Below are 21,569 nucleotides of genomic sequence, written 5' to 3'. Positions count from 1 at the left end.
AAAATGGAACGTTCACGCTGTTTCGCGCAGACAGCTGTTATTACTGCGTGCCTCTTAAAACATGCTAGGGTCACGCTTGGCTGGGCATCGCTGTGGCACCAGAATCATCGCTTAAATATCAAGCGCGTTTACACGCCCAGCAAGTTTGCATAAGTGCATATACGCACATAAAACTTTTGCAGTGTGTGTATCAATCATGTTTCTAAAGACATGCAAAGTCTTGACTTCTTTGGACCCAAGTGAACAATCCCATGACGAGTTAAACAACTTCTTTCGAACAATTGCATAACATTATCATAAATAACAATCCATAATTTCGCACGAAGTATCTCTAGTATGTGGGTAAAATATTCTAACAGTTTCAAAGCAATCCACCGAGTCATCGCTAAAGTGCAGCCTTTTTTTTGTCATGATACCCCTAGGCCCTAAAAAATGACGCAAAAAGTCCCGTTTTTGACCGCTCTTGCGATCAACACCTGCATCAGTAGGAATAGCATAGCACGCGAAATACGCAAGGTAGCAAAACAAAACAATCTGTTTAGGGTAGATACTTAGTTTGACTTTCTTTTCAAATGTCAAAGTTGCACAGTTTTGGCATTTGTGATTTGTTGTTGATTTTTCATTCCGCCCTTCCGTTTTTGGCTGGTCGATTTTGAGGGTATCCTTACCTAAGCGGCGGTCAACTGATCCCTGTATAATAAATATTTAGTCCAAAAGGTGATCCTGAAGGATAAGTGAACGGCCTTAACTGGCATATACAGTTTTAATGAAATGGCACGGGTAGTAATCCTTTAATATGGGTTTAAAATGTGTTGCAATAATTGTTTGTCCAAGTTTAGTATGTGTTGACCAAGCTATACACAAGTCGCGTTAAGCGAAATTACTTCATTAAGTGAACCCGTCGAACTCACAGCATGAAACTGATTAACGCACTCCGATTCCCCGAGGACATGAGCCAAGAATATGCTCTTGCCACTTTCACGAAAAAAAGCGTGCGGAAAGTGACAAGCCAGTGTAGCGCTGTAGGGTTTATGGCCTGCTCGCATATCGCATGTCGTGACAAACCAGAATAGCGCACCAAAGTAAAGCTTACATGGATGAGCGCTTTAGATCGATTACTACATTTTAATTCGAGTTATCACATTTGTAATAACACAACTCAATAATGCATTCAAGTTTAAGCTTCCAAGGTGAAATGAAATCCCGTAGACGAAAATTGCTCGACCAACATTTTTTACTTAATCGTTTTCGCAAAATGAGGGTGTGACAGTGCCGTCTCAAGTAACTTTTACTAACATTCGGATATGACGTCATCAAAGACAATGAATACATAAATGAAACGAAAACAAAAAAACGTCTGGGGATTTAATTTGCAGTAACTCTCATGTCAGATTTCATGAAGACAGGTCCAGTAGTCTTATCTGAATCGCTCTTCATAAACACACACACACACACACACACGGATAGACACACACACACACACACACACACGGATAGACACACACACACACACACACAAACACACACACACATACACACACACACATGCACACAACTACACACACACACACACACACAAATACATACATACACACACATACACACACACATACACACACACCTTAACTAACGCACACATTCAATAAATAAAGAAGAGAAAGGCCAATAGAAGGAAACTGACTGAAAGAGATTCCCCGTCTATGTTAAAACATATTTAATGTAAAAACGGAGCATCGCACGAATCATGGAATAAACGAACAATAATGGGAATGGTCGAAGTCACCAGTTATTACCAAGCTTCTCCACAACCAGGAAACAGAACCTGTTCACACATGCTTTTAGTCGTGCAAAAGTAATAACACCTTTAATAACACATTTTTTGTCATGAAAAACGCACAATTACTAATTATGAAGTGGTGTACATGCTATTAAATCTAAAAGATGAGCACATATCTGGCAGAATGTTTTTTTAAGAATGCGCGCGCACACACACACACACACACACACACACACACACACTGGGGATTTAATTTGCAGTAACTCTCATGTCAGATTTCATGAAGACAGGTCCAGTAGTCTTATCTGAATCGCTCTTCATAAACACACACACACACACACACACACGGATAGACACACACACACACACACACGGATAGACACACACACACACACACACACACAAACACACACACACATACACACACACATCTGTGTATCTGTGTTTCACCATGTCAGAGTGTGTGTAAAGTGACCCATCACCATATCTTGACAGGCCCGGTGCATCTGTGTTTCACCATGTCAGAGTGTGTGTAAAGTGACCCATCACCATATCTTGACAGGCCCTGTGTATCTGTGTTTCACCATGTCAGAGTGTGAGTACAGTGAATCGTTCAGTGGCCAAGGAGTCCCCGCCTCTTCCAGCCGAACCTTGTGAAAGTACCACTCCTCCAGGCAGTCGTAAGCCAGCGGTTGATGGTCGTAGCTGAACTTGTTGGCAAACAGATGTGGGGAGGAGGTTAGACGGGGTAGATCACCCACCCCGAAGTGACAGATCGCACGGACAAACTTTCCAGCACACTTTGATCGGTCGCCCCAGATTTTGTGGCGATTGAAATTTCCGTACGAGCCTTTGGTAAAGTTTACTGAAACAATGAAGTAACAAGGTTTGTTTGAGAACCAAGGTGTACAGACTGAGAGGCAATGAATAGCGTTTACATTTCTGTTCTGCGCGCACACACACACACACACACACACACACACACACACACACACACACACACACACACACACACACACACATACACACACACACACACACACACACACACACACACACACATACACACACACACATACACACACACGTGCGCGCGAGCTAACACACACACACACACACACACACACACACACACACGCACCCACGCAGGCACGCGCACACACACACACGGCACACACACACGGCACACACACACACACACACACACACACACACACACGCAGGCACGCACACACACACACACACACACACACACACATGCACGCGAGCAAACACACACACACACACAGACACGCACGCAGGCATGCGCACACACACACACACACACACACACATACACAAATCACACACACAGAGACATACGCACACTTTGCTCACGTAAACACGCATACACCGACTCAACCACCCCCCCTCCCTCCCAGTCCCCCTGAACGATCTCAAACACGTAATTTCTTATTTGAGTTTGTGTCGGTCTCTGTTAAAGTATAATTATCAAACTTCACACACTCATTATTAATATCAAACTTCACACATTAATGTATAATTATCAAACTTCACACACAAATGTATAATTATCAAACTTCACAAAGCAATGTATAATTACCAAACTTCTCACCATCATGTATAATTATGAAACTTCACACAACCATGTATAATTATCAAACTTCAGACAATCATGTATAGTTATCAAACGTCACACAATCATGTATACTTATCCACTTTCACACAACCATGTATAATTATCAAACTTCACACAATCATGTATAATTATCAAACTTCACACAACCATGTATAATTATCAAACTTCCCACAGTAGTGTATAATAATCAAACTTCGTTCTTACCTGTTGTCGATCCCGGCACGCCGAGTTTCGTGTTGAAATTCAGGGTGTTGAAGTACGACTCATCAGGGTGTCCAGTGGGTTTGACCCACTCAAAAAGGGCTTGACCCACTTTGCTGTGTAGGACATAGTCCACGTAGCCCCTGCTGGCCACGATGTGCACCGCCCCCTTGTAGATCGTCACGTTGTAGGGGGCCGGCAGGTACTTCTTCCATCTATCAACATTTCTGGGAATAAAGAACGGACACTTTACTGAGAATGATCTGCCAAATGAGACGAAAAATCGAGGTCCCTTCGTGTACACTACATTGGGGTGTGCACGTTAAAGATCCCACGATTGACAAAAGGGTCTTTCCTGGCAAAATTGTATAGGCATAGATAAAAATGTCCATCAAATACCCGTGTGACTTGGAATAAAGGCCGTGAAAGGTGAATACTCGCCTGATAGGCTTGAGGTTTGCTGGTCGATGTGAATGCGTGATATATTGTGTAAAAAATTCCATCTCACACGGCATTAATAGGTAACAAGCGCCTTGAGTCGCCTTGTGTGGTGAGATATGTGCGCGATATAAATACTCGTAAATAAATAAAATAAATCAAATGACCAGTGTCATTTCCATCAACTTGTGTTGTCTTAGATTCACAGCAAATCGATTATGCATACCTTTTGTCATGTACATTGTTTGTGTTTGTTTGGTTTTTTCTTTGATTTGTTTTTTCTTGCGAAACAAACAAACGCATTTGCCTAATCTTGCAATACTTTTGTCCCTCTCGCTCTTTTGCAGTTTTGCTCAGTGAAAGCCAAACAATGTTAAAGGCAGAGTAAGCCTCCCGTAAACCATCACAGATACGGTCAGGCTTTTACACACAGTACAAACACCCTTTCATTTAAACACTCACCAATTGAGAACATCCTAGGTGCCCTCCGTAAAGAGCGAACAATTTTCAAAGAATTTATTTTTGCGTGGTTTATCTTACCCCTGAGCCATCGTGAACCCGTGTGATCCAGTTTTCCTTTTTCACAATGCAGTCGTCAGTTAGTCATGAATGCGACTCGATGTGAGCTTATCTACAATAGCACGTTTTTTTTATGCACGAAACAACGGCTGTGGTTCACAAGAACTCAAGCGATGGCTTTTGACTGTTGAGAGGAACGGCGATTTGCACTGATAAACCTTCGTCTGCTACGACCCTTGCGTGACCCTGCTTCCGGGCTTTTCTTTTTTTTAAACTTTCACAACTTCGAATTGTTCTGATCTTGTCTTGATGAAAAACGAATTCTTTTATGATTAAAGAATTTTTGTGTAACAAGCTGTCAATTTATTATTTAGATTTTAAAAGTTAGGTCTAGCGCAAAAACGAGGCGCCGTTGTTGTTAACGAACAAGTCTACGAAAATAAATTCTTTGAAAATGTCTCACGCTCGACAGAAAGCAGCCAGGATGTTCCCGTTCGGTGAGCGTTCAAATGGAAGTATGCTTGTACTGTATTTAGACGCTCGGGGAGCTCTGTGATGGTTTACGGGAGGCTTACTGTGCCTTTAAAGTGTAAAATATACTCCGGGTGGTCACTACCAAATGAATGTATTGTTCACTAAACCTCATGGCGCCTCGGACCAGTAATTCCCCGACATTTGAGTACATATGCACTCAACTAACATACAACTAAACACCCAACGCACTGTGAACGGCTTCTCAAGTAGAGGTCTTAAGTTCTTCTTCCTTCTATGTCCACTGTGAAATCGTGCGTGTGTGTGTGTGTGTGTGTGTTTGTGTGTGTGTGTGTGTGTGTGTTTGTGTGTATATGTGTGTGTTTGTGTGTATATGTGTGTGTGTGTGTGTATGTGTGTGTGTGTGTGTGTGTGTGTGTGTGTATGTGTTGTGTGTGTGTGTGTGTGTGTGTGTGTGTTTGTGTGTGAAGATTCTAGTATTCCTTAAGCAGTTTGTTTAAAAAAACCGGTAAGACTTACGCAGTTGGGTTTCCCGAAATACCGTTGGCTCCTTGAAAAGCCTTGAGGATTCGAACCAGCTCCTTGTTGGTTTTCAGGGCGAACTCCTGGCCGGTAAGGTTGATGAAATACTTCCACTTCACCTCATGCTTCCACAGCTGACGCATGCAGATGACTTCCTGCAATTAAAAATTAAAGTCAGGCACCACACGACTCAGCCATGCATCGTGTTTACCTTATTGGGAAATACAGTGGCACTACTTAATTACTTGTAATTGTCATTACAATTTGCGGTTCTGACTGCCTCGACTCCACCACCTAGATGTAAAATTTCAACACACAACAAAAATAACTGATATTTTAAATGCATTCAACCTTTTTATTTGCATCAGCAAATCTGTGCAGGGGTTCTCTTAAAACGTTCCCGTTTTATTGTGTGGTTGTTCAACTAGCTGTACTGTTTTAACATCTGAAGATTGTTGCGTGAGTAACAGATTGGATGTAAGTAGGAAAACAAATATAAAGTAATTTAATTTACCGACGTAAGCGTGGTGTGCTTTGTAAACGAATCATTTGACATTCATGATTGCCACAGAGCAACACAATTATTGTTCATGTTCCTTGAGAACTATCAATTAGACATAACTCACCGGTTCCAGATTGGTAAACCTCCCCCATCGCACGTCCACGACCACACTAGACACGAACACGTTGGACAGACAACTCGCCATCAGCTCTATCCTCCTCCGATATGAGTTGTCGGCCTTGAAGTCCACGTGAATACAGTACACGTTGTGTGGTCGGTAGATGGCGCGCAGAAAACGTTCCACCTGTAAAGTCAATGCAAAGTGTAGTTTTGATTATGCTCAACCCAACTGTACATTCCAGCATCTGCATTGATGGGGTCAGATGTGTTCTTAGAATGAAAACAATTTTATCCTGACTGTAAAACGTCTTAGAAAGCTTTACAAGAATGATAATCCAGACATGGCTACAGTAAAACGTCTTAGAAAGCTTTACGAGTATAATAGGCTAAACGTGGCCACTGTAAAACGTCTTAGAAAGCTCTACGAGAATGATAGTCCAGACATGGCAACAATAAAACGTCTTTAAAAGCTTTACGAGTATGATAGGCTAAACATGGCCACTGTAAAACGTCTTAGAAAGCTCTACGAGAATGATAGTCCTGACATGGCTACAGTAAAACGTCTTAGAAAGCTCTACGATAATGATAGTCTAGACATGGCCACTGCGCACCAGGGTAGACAACTCAGACATTCCACAAACCTGATCCGCGTCACGATACACCAGCAAGCTGAAGGCCACAGGAAAAGACAACTCCTCCTCGCTGACAGACGCCAGGTTGAAGCCGCCATGTTGAATGTAGCGACCACAGTCCCATGTTGAGTTTCGAAATTGAGAAAGAGTCTTCAAGGTTTGATTAATGCTCTTTTGAACTTCAATGGCTTTTTGAGTCTCATTCTTATCACCTGTCCATATCAGTTTGCAATCAACAGCTCTGACTTTGGGTGTGATTGACACCCCATCCAGCGTTTTCATATTCTCGTTGGTGGCTACCATTCCTGCTTTTACCCAAGCGGCTCCCTGGAAAGTAAGAATCAAATGGGTAAGGATGGGTTTGTGTAGCAGTTTACTCTGTCCTTGTCTGTGGTCCGTTTCTTTGTCTGTCTGTGGTCCGTTTCTTTGTCTGTCTGTGGTCCGTTTCTTTGTCTGTCTGTGGTCTGTTTCTTTGTCTGTCTATGGTCCGTTTCTTTTTCTGTCTGTGGTCCGTTTCTTTGTCTGTATGTGGTCCGTTTCTTTGTCTGTCTGTGGTCCGTTTCTTTGTCTGTCTGTGGTCCGTTTCTTTGTCTGTCTGTGGTCTGTTTCTTTGTCTGTCTATGGTCCGTTTCTTTTTCTGTCTGTGGTCCGTTTCTTTGTCTGTATGTGGTCCGTTTCTTTGTCTGTCTATGGTCCGTTTCTTTTCTGTCTGTTGTCCGTTTCTTTGTCTGTATGTGGTCCGTTTCTTTGTCTGTCTGTGGTCCGTTTCTTTGTCTGTCTGTGGTCCGTTTCTTTGTCTGTCTGTGGTCCGTTTCTTTGTCTGTCTGTGGTCCGTTTCTTTGTCTGTCTGTCTCTACAGAGAGAAACACGGGCGAGTGAGCCAGAGAGGTCGCCCCTTTTGATTCATCGGTTTGGTTTAAACAATATTTTATTCCGAAAGTACAGGGTGGCATGTATAGTACGATATAAACATTTGTGACCACACAACAAGCTAAGCTTATACTAAGTGTGGTTATGCATATGTACATCTATATATGATTGTTTTTTTAATGTTATGTCAAGGTTAGAACATCGCTTATACCCTTATTAGGAATGTAAGACAAAGTAAAGAATTCAACCAAAGAATCAGAGGAAATAAATGAGGACGGAAAGGGATTTGACTTTAAATTACAACAATATCAGGGAGATTTAAATTTGGAAAGTGGGTAGACGGGGAGGGGGGGGGGGTAGAGAGATGGTGACTATCACAGATTTGCCAATTTAAAGTTCCTGCATCAGCAATGATTTCATCCACAATGGTGTCTAATCTTGTCTGAACTAAGTCGTGTGAACACACAAACAATTAACCTTTAAGACAAAATCACACAAATAACCTTCAATAAAGATATAAAACAACATGACATGCCAACAATAACATACTAGATAATTAACATGGTAACCACAGGGTACTCAAAATCTATCACTTAACCTTATAAAACTATGTATCTTTTGGAATATTTTAATATTTTCAGAAAAAAATACTGTTTTGGAAAAAGTGGTCGAATTCGACCCTCGCAGCTTAAATAGTGTTACGCTCTTAGTTGTGCAGTCAAAAGCAGACTGACGGTTAACCAGGCTTGCTGTATTTGTTGTATTCGTTGTTATGAGAGGAAGTGCTAAACAAGTTGCTTATCTTACATACATATTGTCATATAACGTAGTGCTCTGACAGTAAGGCAATAATGCGTGTTCGTGCTCTGCTAGTTACGCAATCATGTTACAAAGAGTATCGTCCCTTCGAAACAGTGAGGCATAAACACGTGGCAACTGATCAGTGACGGCAAGCCCCCATGGCAGCATTGAAGAATAAGCTCCGCTTAGCTTATTTTTTTGAAAGGAAACTGCGACAGATCGACTGAGCGGACACTGCATAGCATTGTATTACCATTTCAGTGCACCATAATTATGGCTCTTTGACTAAATTAAATCAGGACTGATTCTAGGTGACCCGCTAAATGTTATATCAGTAAGGCCGGTACATCAGCACAACAACAGCAACAAATAAATAGATAAATACATAAAATGAAACAAAAAACAACAATTAAAATAAAGATGTAGTCAAAGTTCACCCAGGCGTGACCAAACGATAACAACCCCTTTTATTCTCCAGAATCCGAAAGACAATGTACAGAGCTAAATGAAATGTTAGCAGTGACAGGGCGCCGCTGAAGCTCTCATTATGTCTACAGTCCATTCGTGTGTCTGTGTAGCTATCACTCTGTCTGTCTGTAATGTCTTTCCATCCCAGCAAACAATTTTACGTTGTATTCACGTTATATTCACGTTGGGTTACGTTGGGTTTACGTTGCGTTTCAACGTTTTTTTACGTAGATTTGTATGGACGAAATCACGTGGGAATAACGTTGGAAAACAACGTTGCATTTTACGTGACACCAACGTGAATGCAACGTGAATTATTGGTGGAGGTGGATTGTTCGTAAAAACATTACATGAATTTTACGTTGTCACAACGTGAATTTTTGGTTGTGGTTGTGGTTTGGTTGAAATTGCGTTGCATTTTTACGTAATGTCCACGTGAATGGAACGTAAATTTTAGGTCAAAATTTAGATGAAAAATTACGTGAATTCTACGTTGACACAACGTAACAATTGTGTTTTGGTGCATTTTTTTCTGATAAAATTGACGTGAATTACACGTCGATACAACGTGAATTTTTGGTTGTGGTTGTGGTTTGGTTTGATTTCGACGTGAATGCAACGTTGAGAGTGAATGTAGGTTTTGGTAAATGTATACACGCACACACACCAACTTTCACACTCAGTCACAGATCATAAGGACTATTACATGTAACACCATAAACTCAAGATACGATCAACAATTTTATTTCATAACAAAAACATGCATATTATGTTGCGGAGAAACTAAAAATGCACGCAGCTTTGCAGGGCAACAGCACAGCATATTCAATCGATTTCATTCTTTGTCCTGGTGGTCCTCTTCTCCCAGGCAGTCCTCTATGCGCCTCTTTGATGCTGGTCGCTAAACAAAGCAAAGACAGCACATTGATATAAGTGACACCAGAGCCTCCATAATGTCTGGAGTAGAAATACACATCTTTTAAACTTAGGTCACTTTTTAGTAACTTTGCACTGCCTACTATGTCTACTACTGAATGTATTTCTTTTTAATATATGAAATAAAGCATTATGTCCCTTCTTCGAGCCTTGTTGTGTCAGATTTAGGCCGCAAGCCAAGACAACAAAAGACTATGCCAGTGTGTATTCCTTCCATAAGAAATGAAGTATTTCAAACGAAACTTGATCGTTTCAGAACAGTTTGGGGGTATTTTATTTGTATTTGCATCATTAAGACATTTGACCTGGAAGGGAAACTGTCTTTAATCTGTGTACAAGAATTAAATGTTTGTAATTGGCCAAAACACAAATAACATCCGTTACTGCTATATATATATATATATATATATACGAATCACACACACTCACACACAAACTCACACTAGCGCGTCGCCTTATTCCCACTACTATGAGTTATACACAACTACAATAAGCGATAAACGTTTCATATGCTGATCAGGATACAATGAACTTTGACACGCTCCAAAGCCCATTATAGGGGCCGGTGTCCGTCTCTCTCCTTGAGGATAAAAGGGATCACAGCCTTTTCAACATTGTTATCAAAATCAAAGTCTTTCAGTAACCTGGAAAGCTCCTCGGAGCTAGTACTGTCTCAATTATCCACCGATCGCCGTAGGTCGAAGTTGAAGACTATCAAGTGTATGCATGTTGTAGAGGTGGAAGGTGCACAGAAAATGGAAGCAATCATTACAATCAAGCTTTGTTTGTTAAATACACTACTCCTTGTCATCGGAAACTAAAAGTTATTTGGTTTGGGCCTTTTTTTCACAGATTATACATTGTAATTTTGTAAATGAAAAAAAAGCAAAATGAAGCAATACCAAATAAAAACAAAATGTTCAGAAACATACATGATACATAGGTAGTATCAAAACGGTTGGTTGGTTGGTTAACCTAAGCTGAACGTCCTCAGAGAAACTAGTGCCAATTAGGGACATGAAGTGGTTATATGCTGGGACAAAACGGTTGGGAAAAAGGAGAACTTTAATTAAAGTTGCCATCAAGCAAGAGAGGGATGGGTGGTTTCAACTTGCAAGGGTAATAAGAAAGCAGTGAGAGAGACAATTAAGGGCGACATGTGGGATCAAGTTGAATTTGAAAGTCCAGCACCTATAATTACAAGTTTTCCACGTTATATTTCCAGTGTTATCCGTACCAAGAAGGTTCCTTTTTACATTTAGTCAAGTTTTGACTAAATGTTTTAACATAGAGGGGGAATCAAAACGAGGGTCGTGGTGTATGTGTGTGTGTGTGTCTGTCTGTCTGTCTGTCTGTCTGTCTGTCTGTGCGTGTGTGTGTGTGTGTGTAGAGCGATTCAGACTAAACTACTGGACCAATCTTTATGAAATTTGACGTGAGAGTTCCTGGGAATTATATCCCCGGATGTTTTTTTCTTTTTTTCGATAAATATCTTTGATGACGTCATATCCGGCTTTTTGTAAAAGTTGAGGCGGCACTGTCACATACATTGTAGCTAACTCATGACATTACAACATGTGCAAACTGCATACGTGGGAAGCGTGCAAAGGTCAAACGTACCAATATTCCACAAAAAGTAAGAATCTGGGAGAGTTGATAATGCTGAAGCAACTGTTAAAATCGCATTTAAGCAAATATAGTATCGTGGGTACAAAGAAAAATATATGCTGAACATTCTTCATCTACAACATGCTAAGAGCAGGCTGTTTAGCGCCTCTCTGAGCAACCAATATAGAGCCACCCATCTCAAGTTTTTCTCGCGAGCTAATGCGAACCGTATATTTTGTGTTACGCCAACAAAACACGATGTAGATCTATTTTTCCGGCGTGAAGATAAAGGACTCATCACGGTCACGCGATACGTGTACCCGGATCCTCGAGACGTCTCACTCTACTGCACATACGGGTCGCGAAGAACTCATCGTGGGATCGTGGTGGTTGGGGGTTGAGCGTAAGTTGATACGTTTACGTCGGACAAAAGCTGCTGTCTTTCACATTTCTGTACCCGGTTAATTGAGTCACGACTGACTTGCTATAATCACGAGTACGCCGACGTTCGAAGCAAACACAGGCCGTGAAAACAGGCTTGCCTTTTTGAAAGGAGCAAGCATACCCGGACTCTTGTTCGTCTCATGTTACTGCACATCCAGATCGCGATGAACTCAGCCGAGGACCTTACTCGGCAGAAATCCAATTATGTATGGTTTTGAAAACTGAAACATTTACGCAGAACAGAAACTGGGTCTCTCTCTCTCTTTATGTTTCTATTTGTCTACCTCTATCTGTCTGTCTGTCTGCCTCTGTCCCAGTCCGGTATCGCCATAACGGTTAAAGGGACGTTAAACAAAAATAACTACCCAACCGTCTCTGTCTTTGTCTCTCTCGATCTTTCTGTTTCACTGTCTGTCTCAATGTCTCGCTGACTGACTGTCTCTGTCTGTCTGTCTATCTATCTCTGTCTCTCGCAATCTCTCTGTTTATAAAAGAGATAATCCAAGGTGTGTGTGTGTGTGTGTGGGGGGGGGGGGGGTTGAAAAACAACAGGGGTAGGACAGGTAGGCTGGCGCTCAGAGTAAACAAGTCTGCACAACACTGGTGGGCGAAAAGGAAATCTATGATGACAGATACACTGAGGCTTAGAACAAAGAAGTCTACACAACACTGGCTGTCATTAAAGGCAGGCCATGGTGACAGGTACAATCATACCCGGACCCTTGTGTCGTTCGGCTCTGCTGCACATTGGGGACACGTTGTACCCGCCGTGTGCTATAACAGGAGCAGAATGCAGCTATGTACCGGTCTTATTCATTACACCATATTATGGTGTTTTTCCACGCTGCAAGCTTTAGGTAAAGTTGTCACTGCATAATTATATTACCCCTTTCCAGGGGCCAACGGCCTGTAAAGTAATAATCCACTGTCAACTCTCTCTCTCTCTCTCTCTCTCTCTCTCTCTCTCTCTCTCTCTCTCTCTCTCTCTCTCTCTCTTTCTCTCTCTCACACACTCCCTCTCTCTCTCTCACACACTATCTCTCTCTCTCTCTCTCTCTCTAGCTCTCACACACTCTCTCTCTCTCTCTCTCTCTCTCTCTCTCTCTCTCTCTCTCTCTCTCTCTCTCTCTCTCTCTCTCTCTCTCTGAACGTTTGATCTCTGTGAGTATTTGATAATTACAGCTAGCACCCCGAACTGTCATAAGTTTGATACCCTATGTACCCGTATAGCCTGATGCAATCGACCCCAGCAACCTTCCACTCTTTCCATGTGTGGATTATTTCGTTTTGCTGTCCCCCACCTCATTCATTATCTCTTAGGCTTAGAGCTTTAAATCTGTCATCAGCTTGTGCCACTAAAGTTGTTGGTGTATGCACAATCAGTTGGAACTTCTTATTCAACAATAAGTCTTGCATCATGGTTTGATGACCAGTTTATGCCGACCTGTCATATGTAGAACACCTTGTGTACTGATCGTCTGATGCAATCGACCCCGCACCCTCCCACCACCACCACCACCAGCTATCCTCTGAGTGTATGGTGTGGTCAGTGGAAAGACAAAACTGTGTACATTGATAATGACAACGACAAAATGGTATACGAAGATGGAGACGTAAGACACAGGGGATGGTTCAAGATGGAAACGTAAGACGTTTCAAGACGGCGTCAAGACACAGGTAAAAGGATGTTTCCATCGTGGATCCATTGCTGTAAGTCGACATACACTTCCTTAGGTTCCTTATTTTATACCCTCGACAACGAAATAAATAATTTAAAAAAACAAAGAAAATGAGAGCTAGAGGCAAAGATTGCGCAATCTGTACAAAGATAAAGACGTAAGACGTTTCAAAATGGCGTCAAGACAGAGATGGAGACGTAAGACGTTTTAAGATGGCGTCAAGACAAAGATTAGACTGTAAGATGTTATAAGACGAAGATGGTGACGTAAGACGTTTCAACATGGTGTCAAGACGAAGATTTAAACAAAACTCAAGACGTTAGACGTTTCAAGACGAAGATTTAAACAAAGATGGAGACGTAAGACGTTTCAAGATGGCGTCAAGACGAAGATTTGAACGTAAGACGTTTCAAGACGTTTCAAGATGTTCTAAGACATGGTCTCAAGACGTAAGACGTTTCAAGATGGTGTTAAGACAAAGATGTGAACAAAGACGAAGATGTAAAACGTTCCAAGACGTTCCAAGACATGGTCTCAAAACGTAAGATGTTTCAAGACGTTTTAAGATTGCGTCCTCAAGATGCGTCCTCAAGATGGCGTCCTCAAAAAAGCATGAGATCCCCCTTACTATACTACTACTGGGAAGTTCGAGTGCCACCCACGATCCAAATCTACGTCAGTTGCTGTGTTCTGCCGTTCATTTTTACATTTAGTCAAGTTTTGACTAAATGTTTTAACATAGAGGGGGAATCGAGACGAGGGTCATGGTGTATGTGTGTGTGTGTGTGTGTGTGTGTGTGTGTGTGTGTGTGTGTGTGTGCGTGTGTAGAGCGATTCAGAGTAAACTACTGGACCGATCTTTATGAAATTTGACGTGAGAGTTCCTGGGTATGATATCCCCGGATACTTTTTTCATTTTTTCGATAAAGGTCTTTGATGACGTCATATCCGGCTTTTTGTAAAAGTTGAGGCGGCATTGTCACACCCTCATTTTTCAATCAAATTGATTGAAATTTTGACCAAGCAATCTTCGACGAAGGCCGGACTTCGGTATTGCATTTCAGCTTGGTGGCTTACAAATTCATTAATGACTTTGGTCATTAAAAATCTGAAAATTGTAAAAAAATGTTTTTATAAAACGATCCAAATTTACGTTCATCTTATTTTTCATCATTTTCTGATTCCAAAAACATATAAATATGTTATATTTGGATTAAAAACAAGCTCTGAAAATTAAAAAAAATTAAAATTATGATCAAAATAACATTTTGGAAATCAATTTAAAAACACTTTTATCTTATTCCTTGTCGGTTCCTGATTCCAAAAACATATAGATATGATATGTTTGGATTAAAAACACGCTCAGAAAGTTAAAACGAAGAGAGGTACAGTAAAGCGTGCTATGAAGCACAGCGCAACCGCTACCGCGCCAAACAGGCTCGTCACTTTCACTGCCTTTTGCACTAGCGGCGGACTACGTTCAATTTCATTCTGTGAGTTCCACAGCTTGACTAAATGTAGTAATTTCGCCTTACGCGACTTGTTAATAACTTAAACAAGTTCAAATGGAAACAAAACTAAACATCCGAGACACTAACATTTTTTACACACAATGTGCTGGTGCGCTTATCATTATGACATAACATTTCCGAAAATGTGTAACAGGTACAACTTGGCAAATTAAAACAAAAGTGAACTGTATTATATCAGTATGATAAGAATGAATTCTGAATATAAATTAACCACCTTTGTTTAAAAGAACAAACGGGTGTAGCTCAGTTGGTTTGACGGGAACACAGAGACATAGAGATTACTACATGGCTTGCTGTGCTGTACCAAATTTACACGAGTTGTTTTTTAAAATATTGAACTGCGAGCGAAAGCGAGCTGTTCATTATTTGAAAAAGCAACGAGTGTAAATCTGGTACGACACAGCAAGCCATGTAGTATTCTGTTTATCCTACACACTGTACTTACGTGTATTTTACTGAAAATTTCCTGCAGTCGAGGCAGCTATATTGAAGACGCTTGTTTTGGAACCTCGATCTCTTCTAAAGCCTCGTGCAATATATTACGTCAAAGTAAAGAAACGTCACTCTGAAAGTGTGGCGTGACGTGTTAGTTCTAAAAATTCATCGATGGTAATTAGCGAGCGCAATTTTTTTTTCTATAATGACGTTCGTCTCGATGACTCTGGCATCATAAGCAGTGGAAAACAGATCCCTGCCAGACTTGCTTGATATGACCTCATTTACATGATATACACACGTGTGATTTTAACGATTATTATCTCACGAGTGTCTCTCTCACGTATGTAGAATAACATAAACTATCCAGCTGACGACGGTGGCCAACTCAGCCGGACGTAATGATGTGTGACCTATGAAGTAGGATCCTTTACAAGTCCGAATGCAATTGTTGTGTCTGCTGCTCTCTCCTCATGGACTTGAAAGCCCTTTCCATCGGTCTTTCGTGACAAAGCTTGCTTTAACAATTGCCTCTTGAAAAAGCGCTGAGTGACAACTTCGGGTATCCTTCGCCGGCAATCTCTTGCTAAGTATGTACAGAGAGGAAGAGAGAGAGAGAGGGAGAGAGAGAGAGAGAGAGAGAGAGAGAGAGAGAGAGAGAGAGAGAGAGAGAGAGAGAGAGAGAGAGAAAGAGAGAGAGAGAGAGAGAGATATACGGACAGACAGACAGAGAGGAAGAGAGAGAGAAAGAGAGAGAGAGAGGCACACACACACACACACACACAGAGAAGGACGGACGGACGGACGGACGGACGGACGGACGGACGGACGGACGGACGGACGGATTGACATTTCTTTTATTTTCTCTTTGTATTTTGATATGTTTCTTTAGTGTCCTCTTGTGCTTCAAATAATGTTCTCGTCGAACCGAAACAGATAAATGTGAAGCCTTTTTTAATCAGTCTGACTTGCTCACTAATTTGTATCATTCGGGCGAAGTGGCTTGGTGGTAAGACGTCGGCCTCCTAATCGGGGGGTCGTCAGTTCGAATCCCGGTCGCTGCCGCCTGGTGGGTTAAGAGTGAAGATTTTTCCGATCTCCCATGTCAACTTATGTGCAGACCTGCAAGTGACTTAACCCCCTTCGTGTGTACACGCAAGCACAAGACCAAGTGTCGCACGGAACAGATCCTGTAATCCATGTCGGAGTTCGGTGGGTTATGGAAACACGAAAATACCCAGCATGCCTCTACCCAACGAAAGCGGAGTGAAGCTGACTATGGGGAACCCAAATGGGCAAACGAGCTCACACGTCACCAGAATTTCTGGAATGCTGAAGAAGAAGTATCATGCTATTTTGAAGTATAGGAACCTTTTTACATTTAGTCAAGTTTGCGTCAGCTTGTTCATTTATCTTTAGTATTTTCTTCAACTTTAACTTTTAGGACCATGTATGAGGTTGTGGCAAGCTAAATACACAACACGACGACGTCTCGGAAAAATAGTAAGGATTATATAGGGAAAACCAACAGTGTCAGGTAAAGTCCGTTTTGAAGGTGTTAGTGGTTGGGGATTTTGAAAAGCATCAGACATCAGGCAGATACAATCCTTTCTGCGTGTTCTGGCGCAGAAAGAGTTTTCAGTTTATACATTGGGGTGACCAGTAGATACCATTTTACAACCATAGCCCCAAACGACATTTACAGAGCCCAAAGAAGGATTAGGGTCAATTTCAAAGCCATTTTTCCGTATGAAGCGCCAACTTTATATGAAAATGTGTTCAATAAACATCAAAGGACTGAGGTTGAACTTTCTGATAAGGGACATTTTAAACCTAGTCATTGTCACTTCAACGTTCCCTTCACTAAAGTGGCTAAGATGCCTGGATAATGAGCGGTGGACTGACGATGCTACGAGTATACGGTCTTGCTGCGTTGCATTGCGTTCAGTTTCATTCTGTGAGTTCGACAGCTACTTGACTAAATGTTGTATTTTCGCCTTACGCGACTTGTTTTTTTTTTTTACAGTGATTAGCCTCTTTAGTGGTCCACATTAGGAGCATGGGCCCTTGATAAGGACCAGTTGTGAATGTTTCTGTATTCATTTTTGGATGAATTTCTATCAAACCTAGTTTGCTCCAATTAGGCCTAAAGGCTAGCTAAAGAGAGTAAAACTACCAAACACTATATTAAACTTCTTCGCAAGATTACAAGCTACTTATCAGCGTGAAGCTAAAGACATCCATATTAGGGGCCTATCCTCCACTTCAATCAATCAATCAATATGAGGCGTATATCGCGCGTATTCCGTGGGTACAGTTCTAAGCGCAGGGATTTTATTTTTTTGTATTTTTTTTTGTATTTTTTTTTTGTATGCAATTTATATCGCGCACATATTCAAGGCGCAGGGATTTATTTATGCCGTGTGAGATGGAATTTGTTTTTTACACAATACATCACGCATTCACATCGGCCAGCAGATCGCAGCCATTTCGGCGCATATCCTACTTTTCACGGCCTATTAATCCAAGTCACACGGGTATTTTGGTGGACATTTTTATCTATGCCTATACAATTATGCCAGGAAAGACCCTTTTGTCAATCGTGGGATCTTTAACGTGCACACTCCACTTGCAGTAAGTAAACATTTCTGAAACCTCCATCGACCCTGTTTCGAGACACCAATGTCACAGAGTCGTCTGTTATGTTATAGAAACACCTTACCTGCTTCTTGAGCGACTAGTGGCAAGGACGGGAAAGTAGGTCATCCATGGGAGGGGTGGGGGGGTCTTAAATTATTATCGCCATTCAAATTAGTAAAATAAACAGGATGTTATTTCTTAGAGCAATATCCTATGCAGTATACCCCGAACTCGTCAAACAAGTTTAGGATGGGGGAGGGGGTTGCGATGGGGAGAAGGGATGGGGGTATCGGTTGAAAGAGGTATGGTAAGGAGGTGGGGGGGGGGGGACTTTCACAAGTATTATACTTTAATAAACTACACACAATCAGTCATCCGTCGAATAGAATGTAGGGCACTTGCTCACAACATGAAACCTGCATGTTAAACTCCTTAAACCTGAGCAACAAACCCGCACAGCTGCTTTCATATGCGTGCAAGGAGTGAACTGAACAGTGTGCACTCTAACTTGCTTTCCTTCGGCTTGGAATAAGAAGACACCTCTTGCGTAGTTGTGTGTGTGTGGTGTGTGTGTGTGTGTGTATGATAACGATCTGCTATTTGCCGTATAACTGGAGACTGTCTACGTGTGTGCGGTAACTTAACGCAATTCCACGCGAAAAACGTGCTGACCTAATCCACAGAAGCAGGCAGAGAGAGCACAGTCGTTGGGCCTTCCTCCTTTCAATGTTTTGTACTGCTCTTGTACAGCCAGTCTTCCGTTTCTTAGACGCTAGATTTGGCGAGTGTGGCGAGGAATTAGTGTTTCTTAGGCAATTCTCGCCGCGAGCTGAACTGAACTGCACTGAACTTTATTTTACAAGGACACACACACATTGACCCCAGAGTACCAGGGAAACAAGTCTAATCCGTAGACAGAGAAACAAGGACACACACACACACATTGACCCCAGAGTACCAGGGAAACAAGTCTAATCCGTAGACAGAGAAACAAGGACACACACACACATTGACCCCAGAGTACCAGAGAAACAAGTCTAATCCGTAGACAGAGAAACAAGGACACACACACACACATTGACCCCAGAGTACCAGAGAAACAAGTCTAATCCGTAGACAGAGAAACAAACAGAGAAACAAACTAACAAACAAAGTTCTTTACTGGCTCTTTAGAGAATAACGGTGGTAATAATTATACAAAAAAAAAAAAAAAGCAATCTAGTTCATGTATGTACATGTAGTACACACACGTTGCAGTTAACGACACCTTGTTTACTTATGTGATTATCTAACACGTTGGTAGATCATAAAGAGGGATGCAATTCGTCAACGACTATCTTAACCTCGAACAAAACAATGCATTTTTACGATTTTTGTAGCGTGTTTGCATGCAATCAAGAGTCACTTCATCCTTACCCCGTATCACACACTTTATGAGGAGGTAAAAATAAGACAGCAACTACAAACTATGTGTTCTGCGCGAACTTAGAATCCGGTTTCATTCTAGAATGGACCGGGTCCAGGTTGGAATTCTAACCCTGCGCAAGTACAGGGGTGCCATTCTAGAATGAAACCCTTGAATAAAGGGGGCCGTAATGTTTGTAGGTAAGACAGAGTTGTCTTCCCTTGAATTATCTCCACCTGCACCTTCCCTTTGATAAAATAGGGCTGATTTGTCTACCCCTGAAAAAAATCCTTTGGCGATCTTGCGATGTCATGTCATGTCAAGAAAGTTGACACTCCTGAGTACGCAATAAACAAAGGCAGACCATAGCATGGGGGACTACCAGGGCGGTATTGTTTGCAGGGCAGTTGTTTTTGTGATGAGAGCCGGTTGCGGCCGCTTGCAATGTCAGCGCTGTCTCCCTCTCGGAAATGTCCGGTTTTTTGACAGACAGACAGACAGACAGACAGACGGTCAGACCGACTAACCGACAGACAGACCAACAGAAGGACAGAGTGAGTTATAGAGCTGTTGTCACAGGTTTAAAAAAAAGTTGACATTAACAAAAAACAGAAATCAACAACAACTTTTGTCTGGTTGGCTCACGTAAGTGTAGCCTATGCGATCGTAACTTTGTCTGTCTGTGCGTGCGTGCGTGCGTGCGTCTGTGCGTGTGTATGTCTGTGGTAGAAACTCTAACATTTGAAGACGTCACATTACATTGACGTCACATTATGACGTAAGAGGGTTAGACGTCACGCGAAGGAAGTACTGACAGTCTCGGTCATTATTATTTTGAGCGCGCCGAGACTAGTTGGCAGTCGTGTCCTTGTAAGTAGGCTACATGCAGACAGACAGATCTAGATCTAGTGTCTCGCTTTCTTGCACAGTTTCACCTATGCTCTTTCTCTGTGTGTGTGTGTGTGTGTGTGTGTGTGTGTGTGTGTGTGTGTGTGTGTGTGTGTGTGTGTGTGTGTGTGTGTGTGTGTGTGTGTGTGTGTGTGTGACGGAGTGGTTGAGTTTGTGTTACTGTTTGTCGATTTCTTACGTGAGCCTTGATGGCTTCGCCTCTTGTTTTATAATATTATGGGAAAAACATTGAAAGCAATTCATAGTAGTAGTACTACCACAACAAATACTCTCAAAGGGGAATATTCCATGCCTAAAAGTTTGACAGTTTTTATTTAATCTATCAGAATCCCTACCTTCCAAACTGTGATATGCCCACGTTTCAAACTCTTCATGTATATGAATAAGATTAAAAGTTACAAGCGAGATCGGCAAAACACTGTCAGTCCAGAAATTTCCGTTCGTAGCGATCAGTGCTGAGTGTCTCTCAAAATCGTAATCACTTTCAGAACATCACATCACAATCCCAATTCACGATGTCTTTGAGTAAAGTGTAAAAAACCCGAAAAAAAACCAACCAAACACACAAAAAACAAAAACAAACAGAAAATCCAGTTACAAGCGAGATCAGCAAAACACTGTCAGTCCGGAAATTTCCGTTCGTAGCGATCAGTGCTGAGTGTCTCTCAAAAACGGTAATCACTTTCAGAACATCACAATCCCAATTCACGATGTCTTTGAGTAAAGTGTAAAAAACCCGGAAAAAACCCCCAACCAAACACACAAAAAACAAAAACAAACAGAAAATCCACATTTGTGGCTTTGGCTGTGTGATAGTCTAACTGAAATGACTATTCCAACTTGGACCCAAATTCCAACCTTGCGCAGGGCCGATTCTAGAATGGACCAGCAACAAGGGTTTCATTCTAGAATGGCACCCCTGTACTTGCGCAGGGTTAGAATTCCAACCTGGACCCGGTCCATTCTAGAATGAAACCGGATTCTAAGAACGCGCAGAACA

The 21,569-nt window shown here is 41.7% G+C and overlaps 1 protein-coding gene across 2 annotated transcripts in view; it reads right to left on the bottom strand.

Annotated features, from left to right (window-relative positions):
• Positions 1 to 1,668: 1,668 nt before the first annotated feature.
• LOC138976331 (beta-1,3-galactosyl-O-glycosyl-glycoprotein beta-1,6-N-acetylglucosaminyltransferase-like) overlaps positions 1,669 to 21,569 on the bottom strand; it is a 33,292-nt gene continuing 13,391 nt past the window's right edge. For both annotated transcript variants that reach the window (XM_070349197.1, XM_070349198.1), the window contains exons 4-8: positions 6,852 to 7,169; positions 6,215 to 6,394; positions 5,586 to 5,743; positions 3,621 to 3,844; positions 1,669 to 2,642 (exon numbers count right to left, since the gene is read on the bottom strand). In XM_070349197.1, coding sequence (XP_070205298.1) covers positions 2,323 to 2,642; positions 3,621 to 3,844; positions 5,586 to 5,743; positions 6,215 to 6,394; positions 6,852 to 7,169 — 1,200 coding nt within the window. In that variant the 3' untranslated portion in view covers positions 1,669 to 2,322. The remainder of the gene's footprint in view (positions 2,643 to 3,620; positions 3,845 to 5,585; positions 5,744 to 6,214; positions 6,395 to 6,851; positions 7,170 to 21,569) is intronic.

The sequence above is a fragment of the Littorina saxatilis genome, linkage group LG9 (assembly GCF_037325665.1).
Source record: "Littorina saxatilis isolate snail1 linkage group LG9, US_GU_Lsax_2.0, whole genome shotgun sequence".
Classification (NCBI taxonomy): Eukaryota; Metazoa; Mollusca; class Gastropoda; order Littorinimorpha; family Littorinidae; genus Littorina; species Littorina saxatilis.
Note: the sequence above shows the minus strand (reverse complement) of the source record. Positions and strands in the feature narration are given on the sequence as shown.